Source organism: Lygodium microphyllum, chromosome 10, assembly GCF_053477565.2.
Source record: "Lygodium microphyllum isolate KBCC chromosome 10, Lygodium_microphyllum_v1.1.10, whole genome shotgun sequence".
NCBI lineage: Eukaryota > Viridiplantae > Streptophyta > Polypodiopsida > Schizaeales > Lygodiaceae > Lygodium > Lygodium microphyllum.
Window position 1 is genome coordinate 125,440,463 of NC_141144.1, and position 13,705 is coordinate 125,454,167.

A 13,705-nucleotide genomic window follows, 5' to 3' on the forward strand; every position below is an offset into this window, starting at 1 on the left:
GGCAATCAAAGATGGCCAGATAAAAGGTACTTGGATGTAAGCTTATGAGGCTCTATCTATAATGAAATCTTTGCACATTGGGTCCATTATTTGTGTCTATAAATGCCACCCTTTCTTCCATATGCTCAGAGTCTATTTTTTTCCATTCATGGCTGTGCTGATTCTTATCCCCTTTCTTCCCAATCTACCTCTCCTTATAAACTTACAATTGGTATCAGCCTCACAAGATCCTCAAGCTTCTCCTCCATATCTATCACAACCCTGTATGTCTCCTTATAAACTTACAATCAGTATCAAAGCCTCACAAGATCCTCAAGCTTCTCCTTATAAACTTACAATCGGTATCAAGTCCTCACAAGATCCTCAAGCTTCTCCTCCATATCTATCTCTCCTTGTAAACTTACAATTGGTATCAAAGCCTCACAAGATCCTCAAGCTTCTCCTCCATATCTATCACTACCCTGTATGTCTCCTTTTCTCTTATCTCCATCAACCCTCAAAAGCAAGCTTCTGCACAAGTCTAATAATCACTTCCTACGTTTCCCTACAGCAACATCCAGTGAAAATGTAGTCACGTGCTGAACAAGACTGGTACCTGGTTGTACGACCTTTTGGAGCAGCACACAGCTATCAGCATATTGCAAAGTCAAGCAAATCAAATTTATGTAATGGGAGGCTTAATTATTGATGTAACCACCATGCCATGTCATGAGATCGATGTACATTGTCAATGCACTTGTCATTGGTTAAAACAACCATATTCATATACAAACTCTATTAAGATCCGAATGTTGTTCAAGGGAATTTAGAAACTTGCTTCATGCAAGAAGCCCACGAGTCAAGATCCAACCCAAGGTAAATCCTATATGAGGAATTTGATCTCCAATGCTTCCACTCCATTGAAAGACTAGCCTGCAGCAAATTCTATAAGACTGAGAATAAAGTCTGCAAATGCTGCAAACAAGCCCTACACTCCATAGTAACTTGCACCCCAAACACAGCACACCAACTTTTGAGCATTTCATTTTGACTGAAAAGTGATAAACATTTGAGCCCTCTAAAAACACCTCAGTTGCTAAGCATGTTGCTCCCTTCTTAAGTACTAGAACTATATTTGAACCTACAACATAAATAATATTCACCCCATTGGACCTAGTCTGGCAAATCCCGTAGGGCAGGGCATTGCTGCGCCACAAATCACCTTATAGATATACCCTGCCATATACTACCATCTAAGATCCAAACAATGTGATTCGTTACCATTAGCTCTGCCTATGACACCTTTCAAGATATCATTCTGTGCATCAAGGATGGAAACATGACCAAGAAGGTGCTGCCCAAACAAAAAAAAACAAGAAAGCCACTGTATTTAAGAAAACAACAGAATATCATGCAAAAGAAAAGGAGGAAGAGGGCAAGGTAAAACAGGATTGTTGCTGAGGGATGTAATGCTAACATTATCATCAAGTGAGGGGGCATGTCAAAAAAGGACTGGTGAAGTTGGAAAGGCAATGACAGGCAGCTCAAAGACCAAGATGGCAGCAGCAGCAAAATGAAAAAACAAACCATGGAGCCAACCAGGCAATGAGATTGGATGAGACAAATGACAATGGTAGGCCATGGAGTGCAATAGATGTCACTATCTATTGTGCCGAAGAGAGTTATAGTTATTGCACTTTCTCAAATTTCACATTATAAATTCATTAATATTATAATACTCTCTCTTCTCATTAAGAATTTCATTTGGTCGGGAGTAGAAAATAGCCCAACAAGGGAAAAAGTATGTTGGGATGCAATCATCCACACCTAGATCCAAAAGTGGTTTTGGAATCATTGATCTGGACTGCTAAAGCAGAGCCTTGTTAGTTAAGCTCATTTTTTGGGTTCTTCTTCCAAGCAAGGAGCCTTGGAAGAAGCTAGCCCGTTACATCAACACTTTGAGGACCATGGCAACCTAGAATTCACCGGATTTTTTAGGAGACCAGTGCCAGAGATCTATGGAGGATTTTCAAGGTCAAATTCCCAGCTGCCATCATATGATCTAGACGTTTACATTATCTGACCTTCATCAGTGAAAACTGACCATTGTTGAATAGAAGGTGAGGCAGCCTGTTCTCTGCAACCATCACTTGAAATCAGAGTCCGGCAATGCCCTTGGACAAAAGACCCATCTCTCTTAGGGGAGATTCTACACATCATTGTCACAAGTGATGCAAAATATGACGAGGATGGGGGACAAGGAGAAATTGCCATCAGTTTTGACTATATAGTCACATGGGACAGGATGGGACGTGGGACAGAAAGAAGCTACCATGCCCACAATCCTCAAGTCCAAATATGGCCATCACTTGTGACCATGCTACACATTCCCGAACCCCCATGATACCAAGAGTCATTTCTATTGGCCCAAGTGTGAAGAAATTGTGCACAATAGATGTGTGTGTGATAAAAAAGGAAAAAAGAAAGAAAGAAAGAAGTATTTATATCACCAAAATGAGGAATGAACTTAATGATATAATTAAAATTCATTAAGATTTTTAATTAAAATGAACTTTAATTATGGCGTCCCTAGCTCTTGGCATGGTGACCATTACACTAGCAATGAAGGATTTGACACGGGGGCATGAAGTGAACAAGTGTGCATGTCATGTGATATATAACCAAAGCTAAAGGAACATATTGCAATATGCAACTTTGATTAAATTGAAAGTTTGCACCTAAGAATTAAGTTACATTGAAAATTTTGCCCAATAAGCAGCTCACTTAGGGCACTTAAGTTATTAAGCAAGCCCTCAGCTAAAGTTTCGCCCAGTGATCAACTCACTTATGACTAATGTATCATTAACTAGCCCTTAATCAAAAACGTGATTTGATTAAGGAGCAGCTAGTTACTCATTTGGACAGCTTATCTTGACTATTTGGGGGCTGCTTCTCTCTCATTTGAAGCAACTCAAGTTTGGAGACAACCGTTCCTCTGTCTTGTTGCAGAAAATTACAAATTTCAGCCATGAGATGAGCTTACAGCATAGATGGAGTGTGGACAGCAACCCATTTTTCTCCTCTTGGCATAAGTATAGGCTACCATTACGTACAAAATGATCTCTTGACATCATGCACAATAATACTCAATCACAAATGATAGCCAATGTACTAATGAATCATGGAAAGTACAACACTTGAAAGACCACAATGAATAATGTCACACTTAATGTGCTAGGGTTGCACAAAGTGTCCTTATATAGAAAAACCTAATCCTCAAATGGCTTAACCATTATAAGAAAGCCCAACCCTAGCAACACTTGAGTCTTGCACCACTCGGGGTAACAACTATCGTAAGTGAGTTTTAATATACTAGTGAGCTCGAAAAATGGAATAAAGGGCATCAACACAAAGCTTATGAAACGACCTACAAAGTATCTTCAAAGGATTCTGGAGCCGTGGCTACTCCCTCATCAATTGCTTTCCTCCATTTGGAGGTGGTTGAGGATTCGACCCTGACGGCTTTTGATGTTGCGTCGACGGTCCCATTCACTCAGGAGTGGATTGTTGACAGTGGTGCCTCTCGGCACATGACTCCTTCCTCTGCACGTATTACTCATTTGTAGCCTTTCATGGTCAGATTCTCATTGGAGATAGTTCGTCTATTCCTATTCAAGGACGGGGCAACATGCATCTTATTCCAAATGGATGTGGTAGTGCCTATAAATCTAAGGTACTTTATGTGCCGGCTTTCAAGTATCATCTTCTCTCGATGCACAAGATTTGTGCCCTTGGCCTTTTGGTCGAATTTGATGTGGATACTTTTCGCGTTCTTGATCAAGGATCGAGACAGGTTCTTTCTTCAAGATATGAGGAGAATGGAGTCTACAAGTTGCGGTCTTCTTCTACCTTGACTTCTCTTCTTCTTACCTCTCAAACTCAGTGTGAGCTTTGGCATGCTTAGTTAGACATAGGTATAGGTGAACTAATCGAGAAAAGATAACAAAATCCCAAACTAATAGAAAATACATACAAGGTCATGGTGGTACAAATGCATCCAAGTGGACATAGTAACCTATGACAATACAATGACGATCATCGGACAAAGGGTATCAAATTCAAGGCTTGCCGAAAATCCTAGAACTTTGGTCAAGAAAGAGCCTTCGTGAAGAGATCTACCAAGTTGTCTTCAATGTAGATACATAAGACAACTATATATCTCACGCTAACATCTACTCATGAAAATAAAGGTGATGAACTTCTATATACATTGTTCTGGCATGGAACACTTAATTCCTCACGTCAGCCAAGGCACTTTGGCTATCAATGTAGACAAATCTCGGAGTTGTCCAATGCACATGGAGATCTGTTAAGTAGGTTAAGGAGCCAAACACACTCAATTGTGGCTTTAAACACTGCTCTATACTCACCCTCACAACTAGAAGTAGCAACTATAGTTTAATTCTTGCTAAACAAGAAACAAGATATATACCCAAGAAGAAGCATTTGCCACTATGAGAGACATGAGTATCTCAACATCCAACCCAATCACTAGTTGAATATCCATGCAAAGAAAGTGAAGAATCGGCCTTGTAGCAAAGGCCTAGATCCTGGGTGCCTTTAAGATATCAAAAGACACGCTTTCACTACCTAGCATCTGCCAACGAGGTGTTGAAGGGTTGTGCATGAACCTACTCAAGTAGGAGATAGCAAATTGAAGGTCTGGCCTAGTGTCACATAACAAACCAAGCATCCAACAGCCTATTGATATTAACTATAATGGGTTCTCTAGATTGAGGAATGACTTTATGCTTTAGTACTTGACCATGAGGAAGTGATCATCAGGGAAGAAGCTAGGAGCTCCATCCACACTCGGAAGGTCTACCTATCCAAAAAGGAGAAGAAAGCGCTTCTTTACATCAAGGAAGCTGAGGTGGTTCAAATCCTGCTAGCTCTCAAATTCTTACTTGATGAGCCACATCTCAACTTGTCTATAAAGCCCTTTGACCTTGTATCTTTCTTGCAAAAAATTTATCAAGCCACTGTCTATGCAAAGAAGATCACCTCCCACACAGCTATTGCAATTCAGCTATGATTCAGCCTGCCAAGAGATGTATCATTTGATAGACTGTATCTGGCCATTGACTACGCAAAAAAGACAACCCCCTCAAACAGCTTCTTGCAAAACAGCCCAAGACTTGGGCAATCCAGAAATGTATCTGTGATGCCCATCAAACTTTTTCTTTACTTTACTCACAATACAGTTCAACGCTATTTGTCAAAAAAATAAAATAGCCTAAATGAGGTACTAAATGTTTGATGCACCTACATTAGGGGTGTGCACATAATGGTAAGAAGGTGTAAGCCTAGGTAGCATAACAAAATGGTTAGTATGCAAGGCGCACAAATCAGGGAAGCTGGGAAGGAAAGTAGTTGGGAGGAAAAGCACAATGATAGAGTTACAAGTTAAGCAGGAAAGGAATATATACAATCAAAAGCATCCAAAAGGCATTAGACAGGGATAGGGCAGCCAATATATTAGCAGAAAGATGAATGCTTGCTCTAGCAGTAAGCCACCGACTAGAAGGCACAAAGAGAAGACAGCAGCAGCCAATTACAAAAGGCTCACATTAAATTCTTTCACAAAGGCAAACATCCTACAAATGTACAATTGACTACTAGTAATAAGCTACAGGAACTTTTTTAACAGACACCTACACACATATATTCGAAGTACCCTAGAGCAACAGGACATTTTTCTTACTATTTTCTTTGATATATGCCATCACAAGAAACAACCGAGCTATTTGGCTTGATGCATAGGCCAGCTATCTTATACATTGTAAAGCAGGATGAAGTTGACTTAGCAGGATTTTGCTAATTTTATCAGTTGATCACTGTTTAGAATCTCAAATACCTCAGCCTTTGCAACCATCGCCTCAACATCTTTTGGAGCTGATACATCACCACAAACTCCTACACACTTCCCACCAAATTCTTTAACAGCATCAGCTGCCCGAGCAACAGCTGAAACACTATTATCAGCAACAACAACAGAAGCCCCTTCTTGTGCAAAGAGAAAGGCAGTATGTGTTCCAATACCACTGCAAAGAGAAAAACACTACAAAAAAATTAGCCATACTTCTCCCTTAACAAACTTATTGTTGCCAGACCTACTTCCTCAATATCTGAAATAAATGTTCATGAAAGTCCTACAAAAAATAAACATGTCCCATGCAATCAGGATTATTGTTGCCAGACCTACTTCCTCAAGATCTGAAATAAATGTTCATGAAAGTCCTACAAAAGATAAACATGTCCCATGCAATCAGGATTGGCATCAGATAGCTAAACTCTGCCACACAGGCTTAGGATAAAGATCGTGGACATACAAGATGAGGCATGTACCCAACGAGTATGTAGCATGCGCTAGACTTAAGTTCAAGAAATGGTGATTTCAAAGAATGTCACAAGTGAACTCCATGCAAATTGAGCAATGTCCATCAAATTATTCTTGCTCAAACTTTGAAGAAATAGAGAAAATTATTCCAACAAAGCTACTGTGACTAATAGACCATTAGACAAGACTCGTGCCTAGACAATTTCCAACACTCCATTTGCTGCCAACATACTAAATCACTAGCAGAGTTGTGATATCAAGAGAAATTTATGTTGTGGAAGGAGCAGAGACACACACTGAGTGTCACATGCCAGATTGATTTTGGCAAACTGATATTGTACATCATCTCTGAATAAAAAATAAACCCTAAAATGTGTTGGAGTATAACCCTGATTTAGAACAGTGCTGGGGTAAAGAGATAAGCAAGTCTATAAAATTGTATTGAGGACAATGTAGCTGAACTGTGATGAACTTGATGGATCAGGGTTTCTAACACAAACAAAATCCATCCATAAAAATTTGGAGACAATGCATTAGGCTGTAAACTGTTGGCAGTCACCTCCTGGATGGGCAGGGTGACAAAGCAGTTTCTAACGCAAACAAAATCCATCCATAAAAATTTGGAGACAAGTCATTAGGCTGTAAACTGTTAGCAGTCACCTCCTGGATGGGCAGGACAGGCAGGACAGTGCGGGCAGACATCCTTGGACATCCGGATTGGTGCTAGTAGCATTGGTCTTGATGGTCATGAAGTGACTTAGTGCAAATGCACTAAGAACACCACAGGGTTAGGGCATTATTCAAGGCTGTATTTTGCATCATCATTATGTGATCACCACTCTTGGACTGGCCTGTAGTCCAACACATCCATACCATGAGATGGTGTGGACTGGTGATATGGGACGCCAGTCCTTGGGACATGGTCGTGACCCAAAGTGCTACTAGCTCCCAAGCTCAAGAGTGAGCCCATTTGGATCTCTGACTGGGAGGTATGTCTGATATCCGGTCTCTTCATATTCATGGATATAACTTGGGTTGTGTCTCCTATGCACATTGGATCCTAGGTGAGCATTTCACACATGTTGCACTCTAACATGATATTAGAGCAATGTTAAGGCTGATCAAGCGTGTACAAACTTGAAGAGGAGGATTCAGCATGACCAAAGGCTTCGTTTTCAGCATATAGGTGCAAGCAGGAGGGTTGAGCATCAACAAATGACTGGAGCGAGCGAAGACACGTGCAAAGACCTTTTACCGTTTGTGTGTGTCATAAAGATATCAAAGCATGAAGAAGGCTGAAGTTTTAGTCTTTTTTGGAGCAGATTTGACTTTTAATCACCTCCGGCAAGTAAAGATATCTCATTGTACATGCTAAGAAAGTCCTTACCATCTAGATTTTAGGAGCCAAAGGGGGTCTATCAAGCACATGTGCAGTCATTCAAGGCAGAATATAATGTCTTGTGAGGCGGACATGGGATTCCATGTCGTCATGCACAGCAAGATCCTTGTCCTACAGGCCCTTTCCCACGATCAAAAACTCAATGGAGAAAACTGCGCATCTAGCAAGTGATGAAGTCCATCCTAGAGTTGTATGATCCAGCAAAGCTCGTGAAAAAAGCCATTGATTGTCCGATAGTCAAGGAGACTTCAACCCTTTCTCAAGTAGAGAAATCGCAATTGGAGAAGGCCCGAGCACATTGGGACAAGTTGAATGCTCACATTCGCTCATTCACATGCCTTTCATGTACAACAAGTGTCATTGCTCATGTTAAGCATATGATAGGTGCCCAATAGATATGGTTGCACCTTCATCAGCTATACAATAAGACGATGCATGTAACCAGCCTTCCTTCCGTAGATGTGTGGTAAATCCCTAATTATAACTTAATTAGGGCAGCAAACAATTAATGCAAATCTGAAAATACAAATTTACCCACTCATCTTGAACAATGCACACCCGATTGGCACCAAAATTGGCGCCCCTTTCAATATTTCTTTAACTTTATTGAAAAAGAAGTTGCTTTACAATGGGATTCTCCCAATGCCTTTTGGTATTCCAACTCCCCTTGCTGTTTAAAATCACCAGCAAGTCTTTAATCCGATTTGCCCCTTGAATCGGGCAATCAATTGGCCTTCACCCGCTTTGATAGAGATGGAAAATGCCCCAAATTCAATTATTTGTTGGTCCCTCTACTTGAATAGGCTAAAATCAGCTTCAGCCCTATTGAATCCAAGTTTTGGAGGTTCCAATTTCTGGCACGCTTCCCAAGGTTGCTGCTAAACCCTAATTTCTACTGCACATATTAGGATTTATAGCAGAGAAATCTGAAATTTCTCAGCCTCCAGGGGTCCAAATGCTGAGATCTTCAAAGCAAGGCTGAGAAATGGCTAGGAGATGAGAGGGAAAGCTGTATAGAGAGAAAATTCAGAGTTTTGTTACGAAGAATGACTGAAAATCGGTCAAATGCAGCTGCTGCCCTGCCACAACAGCTTGTAGATGCAAAGAACTGAAGAAAATCAGTCATTCACTGTTGCTGCCCTGTCTCAACAACCTATAGATGTTGTCTCCTGCTGTTGATTGGTCTTCTTCTACCCTTGGCACCCTCAAAAAATCCTCCAATGGCTGCAAATCAGACTAGCAACCTCTCCTCCCTCTCTCTTGCATGCTGAATTTATAAAAATGTCTCTCTTCAACCTCTAAAGACGTTTTTCAGCCTTGCATGGGCATTTTTGACAAAGTGGCAGCCTTTCCAAATGGTTTTTCTAGCATTTTTCATAATTAAATATTAATTTTCAGTCTTTAAATACTTAAAATTAATCTAATAATTATTTTGCTGCCTTGAAAAATAATCTGACTGGCCAATAATTAAATTGGCTAGGCAACTTTCATTCCCGAGTGTCTCTGTGTCATCTTTGACCATCAGATTGACGTTAGGTACCATTAAACGCCACTTCTCTAGTATCACCAACTGACACTTACGGCCAAATGGATGACCTAGGCCAACAATTGGCACCAGATACCACCAAGTATCTGTGCCGCATAACTTATAGCAACTTTTGCCTTTGACATCCTGTGATTTCTTCGAATCCCGAGCTCGTAAATTTACTTTAACCCCAGTTGCATCTCACATGTGTAACATTTACCTAATCATGTGATTAAAAATTAATCCACATGTTAAGTGAGGTTTCAAAAATACATGTCCTCATGACAATACCTATGAAGAGGGTCTCCTTGGAGGTCTAAATGCAAACCTTGGCTCCAAAAAAATCTACGTCTATGAGGAATCATATTAGCATACTTCAGCAACTACATATGAAGATCTAGAACACTAGAAAAATGACCTCCTCCAAGGACATGACAGTGACTCTTTGTCACAACTACCACCCCAATACAATGGTTTCTACACTTCTTTGATCACCTCAAGATGTACCTACATCATCAAGTGGAAAGAGCTAGTTTTCACGATTTTAGACCAAGACAATCGGTTGAAGGTCCACAATCCTGAAAAAGTAAATTTGGAGGCTCTTACACGTCAAAAACACAAAAGACAAAAATAAGTCAAAGGAGAAGAAAAAGGATGATAAGACCAAGAAGAAGAAAAACACTACTTGCAATAAATGTAGCAAGACATAAAATTGTTTTCAGCTAAGCATTACAGCACGAAATTTCTTCATGTAGTGAGAGGGAATTGAGTAGCGAAGATGCTTCTCAGTTTGAAAATTCAATAAATGATGGAAAAAATGCATTGGTTGATCTTGGACAAGGCTTACAGCAAGGGCAACAAGCTCAAAAAGTTGACGTTGACCAAAATGTGGGGCCTTCTAGGCCTCTTGATGCTAAGGATTAGCAAGAAAGTGAAGAATATAATGAAAAATCTAAAAATCGATGAGCACAGCATCTGATATATTTGCTCAGTTGGCAAAGGATCATCATTTTGCATGGTTTTTTAACTCATTGAAGAACCACAAGGGCAAAAAGAAAAAGTAATCCTCAAGAACTTCAAGATGGCAAGATGTATCAAAGAAAATGCCAAGACCATGTCATGATGAACCCAATGTTGTTAATGAGAAAAAGCAATTGGTTCCAATGGGGTAAAAGGCCAACTTGGAAGTGCCAATCCAATGGGGTATGGACAGCAAGGTATATATGCCAAGGTAGGCCATCCAAGATACTTTGGTGGTAGTTCAATTTTCCAATCAATGGCTAGGAATACTTAAGGCGTGGGAATACATGGACCGAATGTTCATACATAGCCACCAATGCAAGGAATGCAAGGCCAAATGTATTCGGGAATGGCAAGTGGAATGTGAAATCCCATGTATAGTAATGTTGGCATATGATGCTTGGGGCACAAATTACCATGCTTGATAATGCATCTATGCAGCTTGGTATGTTTGGGACACATGGGATAGTGGCTGGTTATCTAAATGTACCATTTAATGCTAACCAAAATGTTAGAACAGCAAGTGCATCCTTTTTGCAGCCACATGCCTATGACAATTTGGCACTAATGGGCATAGCAAAGGATTACAATGAGGATGGAAAAGGAGTGAAATTTGAAGTCTTTGGTGGGACACAAGATAGACTAAAAGTGTTGACTTTCATTCAACAATTTGACATTGCCTATTCACAAGGAAACTTCACAAAGTCTTCAAAAATCTAAAAGACAACTACTTTTCTGAAAGGGAATGCATAGCAATGGTTGTTAGAATTTGCCAATTTCGGGCGATGCCCATGTAATTTGTGGTGTGGACACTTATTAAAGTGTCAACATAGTGACACTAGCGACTAGAGTGAGTTGACCTAACTCTAGTTAGTTGGTGGAAGGCTAGTTACGTCAACCTATGACATAAACTAGTGTTGCACTTTCACTATATATTTTCAGTTCGGCATACACTGTACTCTCTTGCTTCAGCTCAATCATCATCACTATCACTCATTTCTCTCTCCTCCATTGCTGGTGCATTTCTCGCATTTGGTATCAAATCAGCTTCCGTATGGGTCTCGCTCAATTACCCTCAACTAGTGCCGCTTTGCCAGAGTCCCTGCCGCCACCAACTTTGGTCACACGAGGAACAAGGAGATAATTCTCCAAGACTGTCTAGTTGCTGTTTTCAGCAGGCTGCCACTATCTAGTGCCACCCAGCAACAACCCCGCCAACTCCAGCTCTACCTGTCTGCGCCAATCCCTATCACCATCCAACGCCAACCACAACTACGTTGCATGAACCACCACCGCCCAGTCACAAGGCCGCTACTACACTACCTCCTACACCTACGCTACCACCCTCCCAAGCACCACCGCCTTCTTATGGCCACTGCCGAGACAGAGAGAGATTTCGAAACTCCACTAGAAATTATCTCCAATAGGGGGGAATCAGCAGAGAACCACAAAAGATCAAGTGGGTGGGCAGCAGAGGACTGCAAACTCCAGAGGAATGGAAATCGGCTCTCTGTCTCTCTCTCTCTCTCTCTCGTATGTAATTGTATTGGGCCTAGGCGTATGCATGTGTACATGTAGGCATATGTCCAGAGTACATATATATGTATGTATATGTATCACAGTTTATTTAGGCATATGTTTTTGGGATTTTTTTTAAGTGCCCACAAATCCTCTATGTGGCCTAAAGATGTGATCCATCATCTGATGGTATAGAATTAACAACATACTTTTCTAGTTTATGTTTTGGTGGATAAATGAATTTGATCAATTTATACAATTATTTCTTCCCACTTTGGTTTGTCTTTCCTCCTCGGTGTTCACACCTTGCTCTTGCATTAGGGAGACAAAGAGGCTGTTATGGTGATCAAATAGGACTTGGTGGAGGTTTGTCCATTATCAAGTGGATCCATTATTTCATTTGTCAAAAATAGAGATGTTTACTTTGAGCTTATTGTCGAAGCAAGCATACATACATGCATACATACATATATGTATATGTATAGGCTTAGGTGTTTCATACCTGAACATTTAGCATACCCTCGAAAGTCATGCATGGTCTATATCAAGATGGCTCTCAATGTAAAGGCTTGCATAGACGGAGGATAAGATAAGTCATGCACCTCAACATCTCTCCAAAGTGTCTCCAACTCTTCTACCAAGCATTCTAGATATACATCTATATGCTTTGCAAATGAAGGCCGTGCCATTTAAGTAGACAGTTGTGAAAATTTTAGCTTTTGATAAGTTAAAGGAAAAGATGACTTCAGATCATGTGCTTGTATTGCCTAATCTAAAGAAGTTATTTTTCGTTCAATGTGATGCATGTGGAAATAGCATTGGAGTTGTTTTAGTGCAAGACGATCGAGTGGTGGCATATGAGAGTCATGTTCTCCATGGTGGAGAGAGAGATTTGCAGGTCTATGAGAAGGAACTACTAGCTATGATTCATGCACTTTCCAAATGGCACACTCTCTTTTAGAGGCTGAATTTACAGTGCAAACAGGTCATTAGACATTGTGCCACGTTCTCACGCAAACTAAGTTGTCTGAGAAACATATGAGATGGGGGAATTTTCTCTCTATATTTCACTTTCGGATTGTAACCATAGATGGAAACAAGAATGTAGTGGTTGATACACTATCTCATAAGCCTCGGATATCGACTATCAATATTGTTTCTCTCACTGAGTTGGATGCCATGAAGGATCAATACACTATTGATTTGGATTTTGCTAATGTTTTTTTATTAGCTTAGCAGTGGCCAGAGGCATGAGTACTACATACTTAGAGATAGCTTTCTAATGATATATGGACAATTGTGTGTAACTAAGTAGTTAAGGACAAAGGTGATGATGACTGAGAGTCATACTCCTTATGCACGGCATAGGGATATACATGCTACAATTAAGACAGAGAAGCACCTTTTCTATTGGCCTACTTTTAGATAAGATATTAAGCAATTTGTTCACACATGCATTGTATGTCAGAAGGTTAAGTATGATAGGTAGAAGATGCCAAGTTCTAGGCCTCGATAGAGTATTGCTGTAGTGGAACTTTCGCTCTACCGCCAAGACCCACGGACCGCTTATTGTTTCAAGCGTTTCGAGCAAGCTCTAATGGCTATCTCTCACCTAGCCGACGCGCCGTTGATCCTACGAGTGTAGTGAGCTTACCTTAATGCCAATATGAGTTGTCTCCTCTCTCACACATGCCGGTAGCTCCACGATCCTAGATGCAAGCTCAAGCATCCTTGAGCCTCCTTCACCTCCAAGCTCCATCCTCCATAGCCGAGCGCGCAAGAAGAGAGAAGAGAAGAGAAGAAGAGAAGAGGAGATGGTGAAGAGCTTCACCCTCTTGATCCCTCACTCTCATACTCACACCCT

At 40.6% G+C, this 13,705-nt stretch overlaps 1 protein-coding gene across 1 annotated transcript in view; it reads right to left on the reverse strand.

Annotated features, from left to right (window-relative positions):
* Positions 1–13,705, reverse strand: part of LOC148030538 (uncharacterized) — a 63,792-nt gene that overhangs the window by 9,357 nt on the left and 40,730 nt on the right. The window contains exon 2 of the mRNA XM_087686893.1: positions 5,897–6,083. Within this exon, the coding sequence (XP_087543019.1) occupies positions 5,897–6,083 (187 nt within the window). The remainder of the gene's footprint in view (positions 1–5,896; positions 6,084–13,705) is intronic.